Source organism: Panthera uncia, chromosome C2, assembly GCF_023721935.1.
Source record: "Panthera uncia isolate 11264 chromosome C2, Puncia_PCG_1.0, whole genome shotgun sequence".
NCBI classification, from domain to species: domain Eukaryota; kingdom Metazoa; phylum Chordata; class Mammalia; order Carnivora; family Felidae; genus Panthera; species Panthera uncia.
The window spans coordinates 1,702,899-1,722,503 of record NC_064810.1 but is presented as its reverse complement, the minus strand read 5'-3'; the positions used below and the strand labels follow the sequence as shown (position 1 = coordinate 1,722,503).

At 49.0% G+C, this 19,605-nt stretch overlaps 1 protein-coding gene across 5 annotated transcripts in view; it reads right to left on the bottom strand.

Annotated features, from left to right (window-relative positions):
* UBE2G2 (ubiquitin conjugating enzyme E2 G2) overlaps positions 1 to 19,605 on the bottom strand; it is a 42,196-nt gene that overhangs the window by 9,054 nt on the left and 13,537 nt on the right. For all 5 annotated transcript variants that reach the window (XM_049627761.1, XM_049627762.1, XM_049627757.1 and 2 more), the window contains 2 exons: positions 10,057 to 10,092; positions 9,917 to 9,962 (listed from right to left, as the gene is read on the bottom strand). In XM_049627761.1, the coding sequence (XP_049483718.1) occupies positions 9,917 to 9,957 (41 nt within the window). In that variant the 5' untranslated portion in view covers positions 9,958 to 9,962; positions 10,057 to 10,092. The remainder of the gene's footprint in view (positions 1 to 9,916; positions 9,963 to 10,056; positions 10,093 to 19,605) is intronic.

The window sequence follows — 19,605 nt, the reverse complement described above, 5'->3', positions numbered from 1 at the left end:
CGCTCCCTCCGGAATTGCCTCCCCAAGGCAGACACAGGTTAAGTGTGGGTTCTCCAAGCCTGTCTCCGTGTGCTTAAACCCACATACCTTCATCCACAAAGTTGGGTTTTTCAAATTAAAAATGTATCATTGCACTGCTGAGAGGAATTCTCAAAGACCTCGCTAAATGGAGAGACATGCCACATGCCCGGATGAGAACGCTCAGGACTGTCAAAGTCCTCATCCACACAATCCCTATCAAAATGCCAGCTGGCTTCTCTGCAGAAATTGAGGAGCCGATCTTAAAATTCAGACGGAATTGCAAGGGACCCGGGAACAGGCAAAACAATCTTGGAAAAGAAGAACAAAATCAGAGGACTTGCACTTTCCAATTCCAAAACTTACCGGGAAGCTACAAGAACAGAGACTGTGCGTGCGGTAGCGGTCCAAGGATGGGCCCAGCTCGAGGGAACAGAGCTCAGAGCCGAAACATACACCCCTACATTTACGGTCATGTTGGACCCAGGCGCCGCGGCAATTCAATGCAGAAAGGGTTTCCTTTTCAACAAACGGCATCAAGGCAACCAGAGAGCCGAACGCAAATGAATGACTTTGGACTCCTACCTGACGCCATATCCAAAATCAGCCCAAGATGTGTAACAAGAGATGAAGAAGGGCATCATATAATAATTACAGTGTCTACCCATCAGGAAGAGCTAACAATTATAAATATCTATGCACCGAATACGGGAGCCCCCAAATATATAAAACAATTACTCACAAACATAAGCAACCTTATTGATAAGAATGTGGTCATTGCAGGGGACTTTAACACCCCACTTACAGAAATGGACAGATCATCTAGACACACGGTCAATAAAGAAACAAGGGCCCTGAATGATACATTGGATCAGATGGACTGGACAGATGTATTTAGAACTCTGCATCCCAAAGCAACAGAATATACTTTCTTCTCGAGTGCATATGGAACATTCTCCAAGACAGATCACATACTGGGTCACAAAACAGCCCTTCATAAGTTTACAAGAATTGAAATCATACCATGCATACTTTCAGACCACAATGCGATGAAGCTTGAAATCAACCACAGGAAAAAGTCTGGAAAACCTCCAAAAGCATGGAGGTTAAAGAACACCCTACTAACGAATGAGTGGGTCAACCAGGCAATTAGAGAAGAAATTAAAAAACATATGGAAACAAACGAAAATGAAAATACAACAATCCAAACGCTTTGGGATGCAGCGAAGGCAGTCCTGAGAGGAAAATACATTGCAATCCAGGCCTATCTCAAGAAACAAGAAAAATCCCAAATACAAAATCTAACAGCACACCTAAAGGAAATAGAAGCAGAACAGCAAAGACAGCCTAAACCCAGCAGAAGAAGAGAAATAATAAAGATCAGAGCAGAAATAAACAATATAGAATCTAAAAAAACTGTAGAGCAGATCAACAAAACCAAGAGTTGGTTTTTTGAAAAAATAAACAAAATTGACAAACCTCTAGCCAGGCTTCTCAAAAAGAAAAGGGAGATGACCCAAATAGATAAAATCATGAATGAAAATGGAATTATTACAACCAATCCCTCAGAGATACAAGCAATTATCAGGGAATACTATGAAAAATTATATGCCAACAAACTGGACAACCTGGAAGAAATGGAAAAATTCCTAAACACCCACACCCTTCCAAAACTCAATCAGGAGGAAATAGAAAGCTTGAACAGACCCATAACCAGCGAAGAAATTGAATCAGTTATCAAAAATCTCCCAACAAATAAGAGTCCAGGACCAGATGGCTTGCCAGGGGAGTTCTACCAGACATTTAAAGCAGAGATAATACCTATCCTTCTCAAGCTATTCCAAAAAATAGAAAGGGAAGGAAAACTTCCAGACTCATTCTATGAAGCCAGTATTACTTTGATTCCTAAACCAGACAGAGACCCATTAAAAAAAGAGAACTACGGGCCAATACCCTGATGAATATGGATGCAAAAATTCTCAATAAGATACTAGCAAATCGAATTCTACAGCATATAAAAAGAATTATTCACCATGATCAAGTGGGATTCATTCCTGGGATGCAGGGCTGGTTCAACATTTGCAAATCAATCAACGTGATACATCACATTAATAAAAGAAAAGATAAGAACCATATGATCCTGTCAATCGATGCAGAAAAGGCATTTGACGAAATTCAGCAACCTTTTTATTTTTATTTTTATTTATTTATTTTTTTCAACGTTTTTTATTTATTTTTGGGACAGAGAGAGACAGAGCATGAACGGGGGAGGGGCAGAGAGAGAGGGAGACACAGAATCGGAAACAGGCTCCAGGCTCCGAGCCATCAGCCCAGAGCCTGACGCGGGGCTCGAACTCACGGACCGCGAGATCGTGACCTGGCTGAAGTCGGACGCTTAACCGACTGCGCCACCCAGGCGCCCCTCAGCAACCTTTTTAATAAAAACCCTCGATAAAGTCGGGATCGAAGGAACATACTTAAAGATCATAAAAGCCATTTATGAAAAGCCCACAGCTAACATCATCCTCAATGAGGAAAAACTGAGAGGTTTTTCCCTGAGATCAGGAACACGACAGGGATGTCCACTCTCACCGCTGTTGTTTAACATAGTGTGGGAAGTTCTAGCATCAGCAATCAGACAACAAAAGGAAATCAAAGGCATCAAAATTGGCAAAGATGAAGTCAAGCTTTCGCTTTTTGCAGATGACATGATATTATACATGGAAAATCCAACAGACTCCACCAAAAGTCTGCTAGAACTGATACATGAATTCAGCAAAGTTGCAGGATACAAAATCAATGTACAGAAATCAGTTGCATTCTTATACACTAACAATGAAGCAACAGAAAGACAAATAAAGAAACGGATCCCATTCACAATTGCACCAAGAAGCATAAAATACCTAGGAATAAATCTAACCAAAGATGTAAAAGATCTGTATGCTGAAAACTATAGAAAGCTTATGAAGGAAATTGAAGAAGATATAAAGAAATGGAAAAACATTCCGTGCTCATGGACTGGAAGAATAAATATTGTCAAAATGTCAATACTACCCAAAGCTATCTACACATTCAATGCAATCCCAATCAAAATTGCACCAGCATTCTTCTCGAAACTAGAACAAGCAATCCTAAAATTCATATGGAACCACAAAAGGCCCCGAATAGCCAAAGTAATTTTGAAGAAGAAGACCAAAGCAGGAGGCATCACAATCCCAGACTTTAGCCTCTATTACAAAGCTGTAATCATCAAGACAGCATGGTATTGGCACAAAAACAGACACATAGACCAATAGTATAGAATAGAATAGAATAGAATAGAATAGAAACCCCAGAACTAGACCCACAAACGTATGGCCAACTCATCTTTGACAAAGCAGGAAAGAACATCCAATGGAAAAAAGACAGTCTCTTTAACAAATGGTGCTGGGAGAACTGGACAGCAACATGCAGAAGGTTGAAACTAGACCACTTTCTCACACCATTCACAAAAATAAACTCAAAATGGATAAAGGACCTGAATGTGAGACAGGAAACCATCAAAACCCTAGAGGAGAAAGCAGGAAAAGACCTCTCTGACCTCAGTCGTAGCAATTTCTTACTTGACACATCCCCAAAGGCAAGGGAATTAAAAGCAAAAATGAACTACTGGGACCTTATGAAGATAAAAAGCTTCTGCACAGCAAAGGAAACAACCAACAAAACTAAAAGGCAACCAATGGAATGGGAAATGATATTTGCAAATGACATATCGGACAAAGGACTAGTATCCAAAATCTATAAAGAGCTCACCAAACTCCATACCCGAAAAACAAATAACCCAGTGAAGAAATGGGCAGAACGCATGAATAGACACTTCTCTAAAGAAGACATCCGGATGGCCAACAGGCACATGAAAAGATGCTCAACATCGCTCCTCATCAGGGAAATACAAATCAAAACCACACTCAGATATCACCTCACACCAGTCAGAGTGGCCAAAATCAACAAATCAGGAGACTATAGATGCTGGAGAGGATACGGAGAAACAGGAACCCTTTTGCACTGTTGGTGGGAATGCAAACTGGTACAGCCACTCTGGAAAACAGTGTGGAGGTTCCTCAAAAAATTAAAAATGGACCTACCCTATGACCCAGCAATAGCACTGCTAGGAATTTACCCAAGGGATACAAGAGTACTGATGCATAGGGGCACTTGTACCCCAATGTTTATAGCAGCACTGTCAACAATAGCCAAATTATGGAGAGAGCCTAAATGTCCATCCACTGATGAATGGATAAAGAAATTGTGGTTTATATACACAATGGAGTACTACGTGGCAATGAGAAAGAATGAAATATGGCCTTTTGTAGCAACGTGGATGGAACTGGAGAGTGTGATGCTAAGTGAAATAAGTCATGCAGTGAAAGACAGATACCATATGTTTTCACTCTTATGTGGATCCTGAGAAACTTAACAGAAACCCATGGAGGAGGGGAAGGAAAAAAAAAAAAAAAAGAGGTTAGAGTGGGAGAGAGCCAAAGCATAAGAGACTCTTAAAAACTGAGAACAAACTGAGGGTTGATGGGGGGTGGGAAGGAGGGGAGGGTGGGGGATGGGTAGTGAGGAGGGCACCTTTTGGGATGAGCACTGGGTGTTGTATGGAAACCAATGTGACAATTAACTTCATATATTGAAAAAAAAATCAGCCCAAGATGGATCAAAATTTAAAAGGTCAATAGAAGAACCACAAATATGTAATGGAAACCCTTTGTAACCTTGGGTAATGCAACACCAAAAGCATGACCCACAAGAGAAAAACATTGAGGTTGCACTTCATCAAAATTAAAACCTGTGAGCTTCAAGAGGCTCCATTAAGACGACGACCAGGAAAGCTGCAGACTGGAAGAAAACGTGAAAATCACGGGTCTGATAAAGGCCTTGCATCCAAAATATATAAAGAACTCTTAGGACTCAAAAAGACAGCAATCCACATGATCTCACGGTTTGTGGGTTCGAGCCCCACAGGAGGATCTGCACTGACAGCTCAGAGCCTGATTCAGATTCTCTGTCTCCCTCTCTCTCTGCCCCTGCTTGTTCTCTCTCTCAAAAATAAGTATTTTTATAATGATAAAATTAAATTAAGAAAAAGAAGACAAGCCAATTAAAAATGGGCAAAACTTCTCAAGTTCACCAAAGATACACGAATGGCTAATAAGCCCATGAAGAGATGCTCAACACCATTAGTCCCTAGAAAACGCAGGTCAAGTCCAGGGTGAGGTGTGGCCTCACGCCCAGGGCAGCTCCAGCCACACGGCAGGCGTGGGTGAGGGAGCCCTCCTCCGTGCTGGTGGCAATGTAAAACTCTGACCTACTGTGGAAGACGGCCTGGCAGCTTCTGGAGACATTAAAACATCAGCTTCCTCTGTGTCACAGCACCCCCACTCCCGTGGACCTAGCGATGCACCGACAGCGACAACGGGGTGCACGCCGTACGCGAGGGACCGCAGCAGCACTGCTCACAGCGGCCAAAGGCCCCTGGCCTGGCGGGTGGGGAAGAAGGTGCGGCCCATCCCCCCAGGGGTTGGGGTCAGTGGCAAAGACGTAGGCGTGACACCCCCGGCAAGGGGACAGAATCGCAAATGCACAGGAGGGTGAAAGAAGCCGGACACACAAGACCGGCTGCTTTATAATTCCATCTGCAGGAGAAGTCCGGGGACGGCCAACCCCGAGGGTCAAAAAGAAGAGAGGCTGCCTACGGCTCAGGGTGGGAATGGGGACTGACCGGGGGCACGAAGACCTTTCAGGAAATGCTGTAAAACTGTTGTGGGAGTGGCCTCAAAACTATAAAATTACCAGAATCTTCAACTTATACACCTAATGCAGGCAAAACTTGTTTCTCGACCTCAGCACCGGCATCTTGGGCCCGACGGGCCTGTGCTGTCTGCGCGGCGAGGTGCTCCGCGGCTCCCCCCAGACGCTGGCAGTGGACTCCCCTAGTCCCCCAGCTGTGACAACCACAACTATCTCCAGATGCCACTGAGTGTCCCGGGGGCAGGAAATCATCCCCACGGACGGCACTGGTCTAGGCCCGCTGTTCCCTAATCTGCTCTTTCCACCCGGTGACACACGAGGGACGCCTCTCTAGGCCAGCATGGAGATTCTGCCCGAACCTTGTCGGTGTTACACGGCATTCCGACGTCGGGCAGTACGGATGTTTCATAAACTGTGTTGGACAATGTTGTTTCCATTTTCTAATTACTGCAGTGCGTGCAGAAATAAACCTCACGCAGAGCTCTTCAGAACACCGTCTGCTGAAGAGACCCCCAAGGCTGGGGCTGCCGGGTCAGACCGCTCTCGACACGAATTACGAGCAGTGTCCCCCACGTCTGTTCATCTGATGGCAGCAGCCCCGGCCCCCTTCTTGGCCGTTCGGCTCAGCCAAAAGCCATCGGGGTTACCTTCTACTTTCAATCAAAGAAGCGGCGGGGGCAATTTTACCGTTTAGCTCTCCCGTTCCCATCCTACAGCCTCCCTCCCGTTCTCTCGGGGGGAGATCTGGGGTCACCGAGGATGCACCCGCGTCCTCAGACGGGAACCCTAATAGAACGGGCACCCCGTGCTTGTGGCCCGAGCCCCTGAAAAGCGGTTTTCCCCGCCGCACAACTGACAAGAGACGGAGGCCCGGCAGAGGAGCAGGGCGGCTAAGCCGGCGGCACCCTCCCTCCCTCCCAGAAAATGGGGCAGGTACGGGTTTAGAAACGCCGGGGCACAAAGAAACTCTGCAGACAAAGAATAAAAAGAAAGCAAAGCAGAGCTATCACTGAGGAGTGAAATCCAGCCAGCTGTCTGCCAAAAAGCAGGGTGAGACCAATCGCCGGGAGGACAGTTAATTCCTTAATAGATGTTTTAAGTACATTTGTAAACGGCCTCTTGTTTGTAAAAGGGTCTGGAACGGGACCAAGACCCACAGGCTCAGCAGACCCTGGAGCAGGGGAATCCCACGCAAAGGCAAAAGCCCCATTCAAACACAAAAGCGCTCCAGCTGAGAAAGCTTCATCACCTCCTCTTAAACCGAGGCCTGACCGGGAGCGTTCTGTTCCAGGCGTGGGGCGCGAGGACTCCGGATCCACAGACGCCGCAACGCGGTCACCCCGGTGAGGCCAGGGAACATCCGTCACCACACGGAGCCACCCATCTTTTTCTCGCGACAACTCGCAAGAGTCACCGTCTCGAAGACTCTCCAACACGCACCACGAGGTCGGTGACGGCAGCACGTCCGGGACACGCCTGGAGCCGGACGCGGTACCTTCTGTCCGCCTCCGCCCATCTCACGCACCCCAATCTCCTCCATCCATTCATCCGCCGGTGGACACCAACTCAGGCCGCTTCCGTGTCTCGGGTGTCGCACGTGACGCTGCGGTACACACGGGGGTACAGACGTCCTTTCGAACCGGTGGTTTCCTCCTCTTGGATAAAGCCCAGAAGCAGAACTGCCGGGTGGAAGGGTGGCTCTCGTTTTCACTTTCTGAGGAATCTCCGTTCGGTCTTCCGCAGCGGCTGCCCGGGTGTGCGTTCCCAGCAGCAGCGCACGAGGGCTCCTCCTTCTCCACACCCTCACCCTCACCCTCACCGACACTTCGGATTTCTTGTCTTTTTGGCGACAGCCATTCTATTCTGACCGGCGTGAGGCGGAATCTCGCTGAGGTTTTCGTGTGCTCTCCCCTGGTGATGAGTGACGTTGAACATCTTCCCATGGACCCGTCGGCCGTCCGGAGGCCTTGCTTAGAAAAACGTCTGTTCAGATCCTCTGCCCACCGTTTAACCAGACTGTTTCTCCTTTTGCTTTTGAGGTGTACGAGGCGCTTCTATCGTGTGCGTATTAGCCCCTAATCAGACGGGTGATTTGCAAATAGGCTCCCTCCTCCTTCTGTTGGTGGTTTCCTTTGCTGAGCAGAAGCTTCCTCGTTTGACACAGTCCTACTTGCTTACTTTTTGCTTTTGCTGCCTTTGCATCTAACTGCTAACATGGGTTTTCAAAATATTCGTTTTACAGTGCTGATCTAAAGCTAGTAACGGTTATGCCAACAGGTTTTAACAAACACCTTTTTAGAAACCATTCCGAGGGCCTGACGTGTCCCTTAAAGGGCTTCTAAAGGAGTCTGCTGATGTCAGAGGCCAGTGTCGTGTGAGACGGGGGCCCGCTGACAGGAACCCGTGCACCTGTGTCGTCAGCACAGAAACGACACACATGACACGGTACGTGAAAAATGGCCGTGACAAATCACGTTCATATGATGTAATCTCCTGTCTCCTTAAAAATCAAAGGACCTACAGCCGACACAGCAGATAATGCCATGTCCCGTTAGACGCGGAACGCTGCTGACCAGGAGACGCCCCGTCCCGTTTAGAATTGCTTTAGGGGACAAAAGCTACAACACCCTTTTACGTGCCCAGATAGGCTGTAAAGACGTCCCCATGCCAGAAACATTTAAACACAGGAAAAACTGGGTACCACAGGCCCAAGCGATCAGGGTATTACAAATTATCAGGGAACGTTAGGCGTGCTGTATTTCCTCTGGACAATGTTTACTGATGATTTTTAAATATCCTGCTTATCAGAAAAGCCTCCTTTTCTCATCCATTTCCACATTATCAATCTCACCTCCACAGACAACACTTGCCAGCAATGTGGTTCTCGAACACGGGAAGCGGTAAGAACTCGCATGGCGGACGCACCGGGCATGCACAGACAGCGCGAGGACATGTGCGGCCACAGCCCCGGTCCCTCCCCTGAGAGCACGTCTCAACCCCCCAGAACCCAGCCTCGACACGTGCTGGCCACCTGAGAGGTCTCATCATACCGAAGAGAAACCTGAGAGACTGAGGATAAATCCCAACTTCCTAACTTTTACTTAACCACGTTTATTTGAAAATACAGTAAATCTAAGAATGGTCAAAAATGTACATCTGAAGTGGACAGAAGGCAATCGAAGGGCCTGGCTCAAAGGGCCCTGGAACACTCTAGAATAGGGGGTCCATTTGCGGCTCTAAGCAACATCACCAGGTGCAAGATCACGAGATCCAGTCAGGATCTTTCTAGAACAGGGCCAGGAGTCACAGTGCTCTCCTTAGAACAAAGCCACATCTTGGGGTCAGGGACAATGGAAGGCCATGCAACGCACAGGAAGAAAGCAGCAGCAGAGGAGGGGCTGAATGGAGACAGAGCAGGAGGAAGAGGAAAACGCAGGTGCACAGGGGGCAGGGCCGGAGGCTCACCTGCACCCAAGGGACCTTCCCCTCCCCACCCCGGGGGCCTTTCCCCCTTCAAAGCTGCAGGCCTTGGGGCACCTGGGTGGCTCAGCTAAGCATCTGACTTCAGCTCAGGTTATGATCTCACAATTCGTGGGTTCGAGCCCCGTGTCGGGCTCTGTGCTGACAGCTCGGACCTGGAGCCTGCTTCGGATTCTGTCTCTGTCTCTGTCTCTCTGCTCCTCCCCAGCTGGTGCTCCGTCTGTCTCTCTCTCGCTCTCTCAAAAGATGAATACATGTTTAAAAAAAATAAACCAAAAGAAACCCGTGGGCTCCTAGGGACTTCCCGAAGTCAAAGCCACCGATACCGTTTGAGGCTAACCCAGCACTGCCACTCAACATTCAAAACTTATTATTTTAAAACTCTACAAATATAAAGTATGACAAAACTTTTTTATTGACTCTCAGGAAACATTTTCATTCCTCGGGATATACGTCTCTGCTGTTTTCTACTCAGACCAGCAGGCTAAAAAAGAGCTCAATTTAACAGGTGCGTGAAGCCTTTTCTTCGAATGGAGACTTCTGAGCACAGCCCCGCTGCTAGCTGGATTCCGGGGTCTGATGTCCAATAACTCTTGGAAACTAACAGCACATATAACTAACTTACATGATCAGCGCCTCCCACTCAAAGAAATTCTCTTCGTTCATGGGACCTGCAAAAAACAAAAAAAAATTTCCACAATTAACTTAGAAGGCCACTTTGGCAATTAGAAGTAAATTACAAAGAAGCTAACTTTAGTGCCTTACCCGCCACAATTCCTTCCGGAGGATTCAGCGTCAGTTCTACAAAATGAAAAAGCAAAAGCATTATGAAACAGAACGAGTATCAGGCTGGCATTGTAACCAAACAACAACTGTGGAGTATATACATTAACAGATTAAAACCCCGTCTGTCCAAAGCGAACGCCTATTCCCGTTACGTTTCCGACAACGACTACGTACGCGGCTCTTTACGGCAGCAAAACGCAGAATTCTGGAGCTATAAACCCTTTCATCTGACAAATGAAGAAACCGAAGGGGTCAATTATCTTTCAAAAATACCCTTGCCGGTTGTTTCGATTCAACTTCACACGTCAAGCACAGCGTCCGGTTTTCCGACGGGATGGTGCTTCCTGGCGCTGTGAGCGGCGGCACGGGCCCTTCTGAGCGTGAGAAACGAGGGACCGGCCGGCGCTCGTGAACCAGGACTCGGAGCACGCACGGCACAGCTGTCGGTCCCCGGCGCCACTCTACTCAATCTGTGAGCCCCCGACGTGGCACCCCACGGAGCGTCAGGCCCGAGCGCCGAGAACGAAAGTAGGAAGAAGCAAGCAGGCGGCACTTCGGCAACCGCCGAAGACCAGTGGCCGCCGAGAGACTGAGGCCCAGCCCCGCCACCGAGAAACGCCGTCCCAAGTCCTGGCCTCCTCGTCTTCTATGTGGAAGGCTCCAGAGTGAACCCAAACCCGCACACAGACGCGGACGAGTGACGAGAGAAGAACAGTCCTGGGCAAGAAGGGTGGCCACCCGGGAGTAGGGAATCGGGCCAGAGATGCACTTCCTGTCGGGCCCAGGCGCCCAAGACATCGCTGATGTGGCAAGAAACAGACAGACAGACAAAACCAAAAACTGGTTCTCTGGAGGGCCATAAAATTGCCAAACCCTTGCCAAATAACTACAAGCCGTAAGGTTCCGAAAAGTGGAAGTAAAACCATCGTTACTCACAGATGCCACGTCACATACGCCCAAAGTCCGAAAGAATCAGAAGACACACTAGAAGAAGTGAGTTGGCCAACACTGCTGACTACGAGGTCCAGACATGTGACTGAATGTGTTTCTATGTATGAGCAAACTAGAATAATCTTAAAAAGACGTCAACTCTACTAGGAAACACATACAGGTAAGTTTTTAAAAGCTGTGCAGACCTGTATGTAGCCTGCGAGAACCGCCACAGCTCTGAAGGCCTTCCCAAGCAGAGACTCGAGCAAGTTCATGGATGGAAGCCTCAAAATTACAGTTCTCAATCCTCCTCAAACTGCACCTACAGATTCCGTGCAGCCTCAGCCAACATCCCAACAGGTCTTCTTGCCTGAATGCAAACAAGATAACTCTAAAAGATACACAAACATGCAAACAACTGAGAACAGCCCAGACTTCTTGAAAAAGAGTTAAGTTGAGGGGCGCCCGGGTGGCTCAGTCGGTTGAGCGTCCGACTTCGGCTCAGGTCATGATCTCAGAGTCCGTGGGTTCGAGCCCCGCGTCAGGCTCTGTGCTGACGGCTCAGAGCCTGGAGCCTGTTCAGATTCTGTGTCTCCCTCTCTCTCTGCCCCTCCCCCACTCCCGTTCTGTCTGTCTCTCTCTCTCTCTCTCAAAAATAAACATTAAAAAAAATATTTTAAGTAGCACATTTAATTGTGTGCAAATTTTATCTCAATAAAGCTGACTCCCCCCCAAAATTAATTTCAGTTGTTTTATGAAACATAAAACAATAAATAATTTAGACTAACTACAAAGGTAAAGCCAAAGAGCACCAACCATCAAAGGAAAAGATGGGTAAAATTAAGAACGCTGAAACTAAGAACCTCTGCTATCAAGAGACCTTTAAGAGAATGAAAAGGGAAGCCCCAGAGAGAACAGTATTTGCTACAGACATAACCAGCAAAGAGCTAGTATCGAAACTTCTCAGAATCGATAAAAATACATAAACCACCCAAAAGAAAATCAAGCACAAGACTTGAAGACACGTCACAAAATAAAGGAACATGTCACAAGGTGCTCAACTCATTAACTGTGGGGAAACTAAGGCCACAATGGGATGACCGTGCCCCCAGCAGAGCAGCCCAGGAGCCCGAGCCTCCAGATGGGACAGAAGGCCGCCTCCCCCCGCCGAGGAGCCACAGACACACCCTGCGGGCACGAATGTAAACTGGGACCACTGGGTGGGAAAGGAGGCTGCCGGGAGTCGCCGGGAGCCCGCGACCCTCTCCAGAGGACAAGCACACAGAAACACGCACACGCGTGCACCGGGAGTTAACCTGCCACCTGACCACAAGTGCTGCAGACCCAGGTACCGACCACCTGGCCGCATGCGCAGCAGCCTCTAGCCCCCTGCCACCGCCCTATGGATCAGTCTCTGGAGGAAGACGGGGACGAAATGTCACTGGATGGAAGTAAGGGTCTGACGCTGTAACAGCTCACACTCTCCCTAAAGAGACAGAGACCACACTTCCCACCGTGGGTAACAGCTTAAGCGAGAGAGGCCGAGAGAAGGGCCACGGTGAATCTACACCGTGTGAACACAGGACACTCTAACTAAATACTTCACCGGTGTCATCAAAATATTGCTCTAACCGCTAGCCTGAAAGTGTGTCACGTCTCTGTTTTGCCACATAATTTGATGTCCTGAAAAGTGCCCAGCTACAATTCTAATCGCGGAATCACTCATCCAAATGGTATTTACTTACATTTGCCCTCTGGTCCTATCTGAAGCTTTGAGGGGCTGCACGAAGCCCCGGGGCAGCGGTGTCCACACTCCCCTCGGCCAGCTGGACTAGAAGGGGCCAGCCGCTACCCACGCGGCCACCGGGCCCCACTCTTCCGGCCAGCGCAGACGCAGTGGTAAAGGAGAGACAAGGCTCCTCCTTCCACGGGCTTCCCTTCCGTTCCAGTGAAGGAAGACAGCCAGTAAGTAAGGAAACACACACGAAAAGACATACTGAAGAACGTAGTGAGGGAGGTGGCAAAGTGATACAAAGACACACGCCCACCTGAGGCAAGAAAGGCCTCAGGGTGAAGGTGATGCCGGAGGGGGGCTCCTTTCTCTCCAACTGAGACAGAATTGACTTACACTGTCATATTAGTCTCAGGTGTGCAACACAGGGAGCCGGTGTTCGTATATATTCTGCAATGAGCAAAGTCCAGCAAGTTAACACCCATCCACACACAATCACAAATTTCTCTTTTGATGAGACCTTTTAACATCTAGCCCCTCAGCGACTTTCAAATACACAACACGGCACTGTTAACTATCATCGCCAGGCCGTACGTGACATCCCCTGGACTTAGTTTATAACTGGAAATCTGTATTCTGACCCCTTCGCCCATGTTGTCCACCTGCTAACCCCCCATGGCTACACCAACCTGTACTCTCCTTCTGTGAGTTGTTTTTAAGATTCCATACATGCGTGAGACCATTTGGTATCGGTCTTTCTCTGTCTTATCCCACTTAGCGTAATGCTCCCAAGGTCCATCCATGTTGTCACAAATGACAAGATTTCATTTTTATGGCTGAGAAATATTCCGTCGTGTCTTTGCTGTATATTTACAGCAACATCACTCGTAACAGCCAAAAAAAATGAAAACACCCAAATATCTAGCAACAGAAGAGGCCAAGAAACCGTGGCGAATTCATACAGTGGAACAAAAGTGAAAATAAATGACACACAGCTACACGCGACACAGTCATGCAAAAGAAACCAGCCCCGTACTACACACGACACATAACACACCACACATATGCGTACACACCCAGATATATATGCACAACACAGGGTGCTTGGGTGGCTGAGTCAGTTAAGTGCCCAACTCCTGGTTTCAGCTCAGGTCATGATCTCACAGCTCTTGAGATCAAGCCCCGCAGCGGGCTCTGTGCTGACAGCATGGAGCCTGCTTAAAGTTCTCTCTCTCTCTCTCTCTCTCTCTCTCTCTCTCTGCTCCTCCCCTGCTCTCACACTGTCAACAATAAATAAATTTTTAAAAAGAAAAAAGAGAATAGACAACATGTAACTGCATTTATAGATGGATTACATCCATTAAAAAACAGGCACGCTAAACGACAATGTTTAAGAATGCGTGCTTCGGTGGAAACAGAGCAAAGCAGTGATTACCCCATGAAGACAGAGCTGCTCTGGTGGAGTGGGGGCCCCGCACAGTGGGGTTCTGGCGGGCTGGCAGCCTTCCTGCTCATCTGGGTGGTGATGCTCTGAGAAGCTCACCGAGCTGAACCTGAACCTGAACCCTATGCCGGCTGTAGTTCAGGCTAATAAACAGTTTTAAGCCATTACTGTGACAGTCCAGGCAGGGAAGGTGACAGCCTGAGTCAGAGTGGCGACTCTGGGGGTCTGTCCCGCAGACAGGGACGAAATGGGTGTGACATGTGAGGACTGGTCCCGGGTCCCCGGCCCAAACAACTAAGCGAACAGCACTATTACCGGGACGGGAGGGGAAGGAGCCAGGTCTGAGGGGAAGGCAAGAATTCTCATTTAAACACATTAAGGTGGAGACGAGAAAACAGACCAGCGGAGAGACCTCAGACGAGTCTGAAGCTCAAGGGAGAGAGGACACTAGCAGGAGGAACTTGGGGGCTGTGCGCACAGGGACAGGTGGAGCCGCGGGGACCTGGTGGCAGTTGCTGGAGTTTTCCCAGGGGACACTGGGAAATTCGGGTGCCGCTGTCGGGTGTCCGCGGTGACCGGGGAATGCTACTGCCATTTAGGGGGAAGGGGCCATAAAGAAAGTGCACACGAGCACAACTCTTTCATTCGAAGCACCAGTAACACCTGCTAAGAAACCCTGAGCAGGAAACAAGAACGGGCACGGGGAGAGCCCCGTCTGTCGCCAAGGGCACCAGAGCCCAGCACGCGGGAGGAAGAGGAAGGGGCAGCGAGGGCCCCAACGCGAGGCCAGTGCCGCGGGACCAACGGCGAGGCAGCCAGCACTGCGAGGAGGCAGCAGTCAAGTGCAACGGAGGTCGAGTGCCAGGAAGGCTGAGCCCCTCGGGCGCAGTCACACACACTCCGACCGTCTCAGTCCCCCTTCGGGTGTCTGCGTGACAGCCGACCACCGGGAGAGGGAAGCCCAGAACCCAGCTCACCAGGAGCTACACGCCCAGTCATCTGAAATCCAGGCCAATCACCTTCGCATAACACCGGACAAATTAAAGCAGAGGACTGATAAACTGTTGGGGGGGGGGAGGGGGACTCATCCTCCAGGGATCTGGTGGGGGGGGCTCCCTCCAAAAAGGGCTGCTTCGTTCTTCATCTGTGGACCCACCCCTGGAGCCTCCCTCCCGCGCCCTCCTTCCAGGGCCTTCCAGGGAGGGGCAGCCGGCGGGCTGCAGTCCCAGCCGCATCCTTATTCGACAGCGGCACCTAGTGGTCAGGGAAGTTACAGTAACACGGGGGACGTTTCTGCGACACTCGTTTTATTTCCAAAATACACACCTGCACAGACAGCTTGGTGTCTACTCAAAAAAACAGCTTCAAAAAGAAAAACAAAATCCTAGTATCAGAGAAATGTGCAAAAACTATGCCACTGACCCCTTGAGAATATTAATTCGTTAAAAACATATTTTTAATAGTGGCTTAAAAAGTAGCCGCCGCAGGCTCTGGACTGACAGTACGGAGCCTGCTTGGGATTCTCTCCCTGTCCCTGTCCCTCTCTCTCTGCCCTTCCCCCACTCGCGCTGTCTCTGTCTCTCTCAAAGTAAGTAAATAAACTAAAAAAAAAAAAAAACTGGTAAGATAAAATCATGTTTTTCTTCCACAATTTTTAAAACAAGGCAAGCCATGGTTTAAGGGAAAATATTTACAAAATATCCAACAAAAGACTTGTAGCTACAGTATATGAAGAACTCCTACAACTTAATAAGGAAACAATACACATGATTAAAAATCAGCAAAAGACTCAAGACACTTATGATGGCAGATAAACACACAAAACGACACTCAATGTCATCGGTCGCAAGGGAGACGCAAATCAAAGCCACAAGGAGAACATGGCGATGCAGTGAGACCCTCGGCGCCCCTCCTCCCACGAACATGGAGTCTACAGCTACAAACGGAACAATCTGCCCCCCAAAACACACTAAGGCCGGCTGGGTCATAACTGCGCATCAAGCAAATGAGAAGAAAACCACACTGAAGTGGCCAACAGAAGCTGGGACACAATCTCACCATGACCCCCCGCACAGTATCTCACAACCAGGAGGAAACTCAAAACCCAGAGCTGCTTCTTGAGGAGTAAAGGGTTTGAACAGCAGCACCCCAACTTTTAAGACGAACACTTGCATAGACGAGCCTCCAAATCATCTAGCTTTGAGACCCTATGGGACTCGCATCCCAAGACCCCCAAGACGGGAGCCATGTGAGAAACCTCCCTTCAAGGGCTCGGGGCGGGGACTGGCCCTCCCCAGGGCCCAGCTCCGAGGCAGCCCGTGGACCACGCCCAGACTCACGGAGGTGCGCCTGCTGGCATCAGAGTGGCCACCGGGGCGCAGGCGTCTGATTCATCACACTCATCGGGAGCCTGGCGGAACACTGTTCTCTGCGGACAGAGACCGGGGGGTCATCTTTGCCTCTCCCTCCGCTGTGCTCCCGGGCACCAGCATCCACCTGAAGGCAGCTTTTACGCGTATCTAGTGCCCTGATTTCTGTGGCTGTCACCTAGGGGACACCTCTTGATCGCTTGGCCCTGGAGGCCAGGGAGACCGGAGCTGCTGGTCCCATGAACCTGTAACAATCAGAGTCACACAGGGAGGAGCTCAAACCGATCTGGTGCCCCAAATTTTGCGACTGCTTCCAGGGGACATCTCCACATCGCCTGGCTCTGGCGGCCACCGGACTCGTGCTGTGGGTCCCACAGGACTCTAACTAATAGAGAAGCAGTTCTTAAACAGCTACCACCCCCGGGGAAAGCAAGAGGCCGGTCTTTCTGGGCAGGAGGGCTATCAGCTGACCATGAGGACTGCAGCCTGCGGGGTGTGCTTCTGATTAGGTGTGCATCTTGGGACCAACCTGATCCCTTCCAGAGACCTCAGCGGGCAGCCGCTATCTTCGCGTTCACCTTCCGCCGAAATCCAGAGTGTGATGTCTCCCAGAAGGGAGTTTTACACACAGCCGGCACCCTGCTTTTTACAGCTGCCACCGTGGGGAGATGTCCCTTGATCGTCTGGTGCTGGTGGCCAGGGGACCTTGCATTCCCGGGTCTGATGGGTCTACCACAGTCGGAGAAAGGGTTTTTGGCAGGCTGCCATCCCCAGGGCACTGCACAGAGGGCAGGCTGAGGCACACTCCCCCATCCTTCCGTGAAGGAGGCCTCTCTGCGTGTCCTGGAGCTGAGAGGTAGTCTTCAGGTCTGGCACACATTCCACGGTCCACAGAGCTGCTCTCTACGAAAATACGGCTATGGCACCACCTTGGCACTCTCCCTCTGCCCTGCACCAGCTCAGCTCACTGGCATCGCCCAGAAAAGAACTTACACACTCATCTGGAGTCCCGATTTTTGTGACAGCCATACTGGGGACACCTGCAGAGTGCCTAGCTCTGGTGACCAGTGGGGCTTATGCTTAAGGCCCCACAGGACTGTACATATCTGCACACCTTAAAAAGCTGCTGCCGGTGGGCCTGGCTTCCAGTCACCCTGAATCTGCGTGCTGAGACCCTCCACTCGGACAATGACAAGTCTTGGCACACCCTCCACTGCGGGAAGTATCAAAGACACAACAGGTGCTGGGACAGCACGAAGGTTTGAGTGACAACCGAAAGCCGGGACGGGACTGAATGACGAGGTTCATCTCCTACACGAGGCCGCTCCTTCCAGGCTGGGAGAGGGGGGTGTTCCCAGTTGGTATCGAGACCAACTCAGACAGTCCAGCGAAATGGACAAACAGGAATATGTTCCCAGGAAAGAACAAGATAAAACCTCAGGAAAAAGCATCTCAGTGAAACGGAGACAGTTTACCGATAAGGAGTTCAAAGTGATGGTCACGAAGACGCTCACCAAACAGGAGAAAAACCGATGGACACAAAACCTCAACAAAGAGGTGGGAAATATAAGAACGTACCAAAGAGAAATCGCAGAGTGAACAACAGAACGGCTGAACTGAAACACAGACCAGATGAAGCAGAAGAAAGGATCAGCCACTTGAGGTCAGTGGAACTCAGTCAATGAGAGCAGCAAAAAGAATGAAAAAAAGTGAAGACTGTTAGGAGCTCCTAAGACATCAAGTAGACTAATATTTGGATCATGGGGCTTCCAGAGGAGGAGAGAGAAAGGGTCAGAAATCTCCTTGAAGAAGTAATGGCTAAAAACTTCCCTCATCTGGGGAAGGAAACAGGCATCTAGATCCAAGAAGCCCAGAGAGTTTCAAGGAAGAAGAACCCAGAGAGACCCACATAAAACACCTTATAATTACCTACCAAAAAGTAAAAGCCAGGAGAGAATCTTCAAAGCAGCAAGATGAAAACCACTTGTTATGTACACGTACGTGATGCTAAGTTATCGGCAGACTTTTCGGCAGAAACTTTTCAGGCCAGAGGCAGAGGCACGATACATTCAAAGCACTGAAAGGAAAATCTGCAACCAAGAATACTCTCCCCGGCAAAGTTACGACTCAGAAGTGAAGGAGAGATAAAGGGCTCTCCGGAGAAACAAAAGCTAAAGGGGTTCATCACCACTAACCCGGCCTTGTTACAGGGAATTCTTTAAGCTGAAAAGAAAGGGTGTTCACGAGAACACATGTGAAAGAATAAATCTCACTGGAAAGTTAAGTATATAGTAAAAATACTGGGTTAATCACTTACAAAGTTAGCATGAAGGTTAAAAAACGTAAGTAGTAAACATAACTGTAAGTACAAAAACTAGTTAAAGGACACACACATTAAAAAAATGTAAAGTGTCAGGGCGCCTGGGTGGCTCAGTCGGTTAAGCGTCTGACTTCAGCTCAGGTCATGATCTCACAGTGTGAGTTTGAGCCCCGCGTCGGGCTCTGTGCGGACAGCTCGGAGCCTGGAGCTGCTTCAGATTCTGTGTCTCCCTCTCTCTCTGCCCCTCCCCCGCTCATGCTCTGTCTGTCTGTCTCTCTCTCTCTCTCTGTCAAAAATAAATAAAACATTAAAAAAATTTTTTTTTTAATGTAAAGTGTGAATCAAAAACATCAAATATGGGGTGAAGGGAGAACAACAGTATTGAGCTTTAGAATGGGATCAAACTTATTATCAACTGAAAACAGACTGTACAGAAGTTGTCACATGTGAGCCACGTGGTAGCCACAAAGACAAACCCTGTAGCAAATACACAAAAAAGAAAGAAAAGGAACATAAGCATACCACCGAAGTCATCAAAGCACAAAGAGAACAGAAAAGAAGAAAGGAACAGAGAGAAACTACAGAAACGGTCGGAAAACAACAAAAATGGCAACAGGCACGTGCCTGTCAGTAATTACTTTAAGTGTAAATGCACTCAATTCTCCCATCAGAAGACACAGAGTGCTGGGGCGCCTGGGTGGCGCAGTCGGTTAAGCGTCCGACTTCAGCCAGG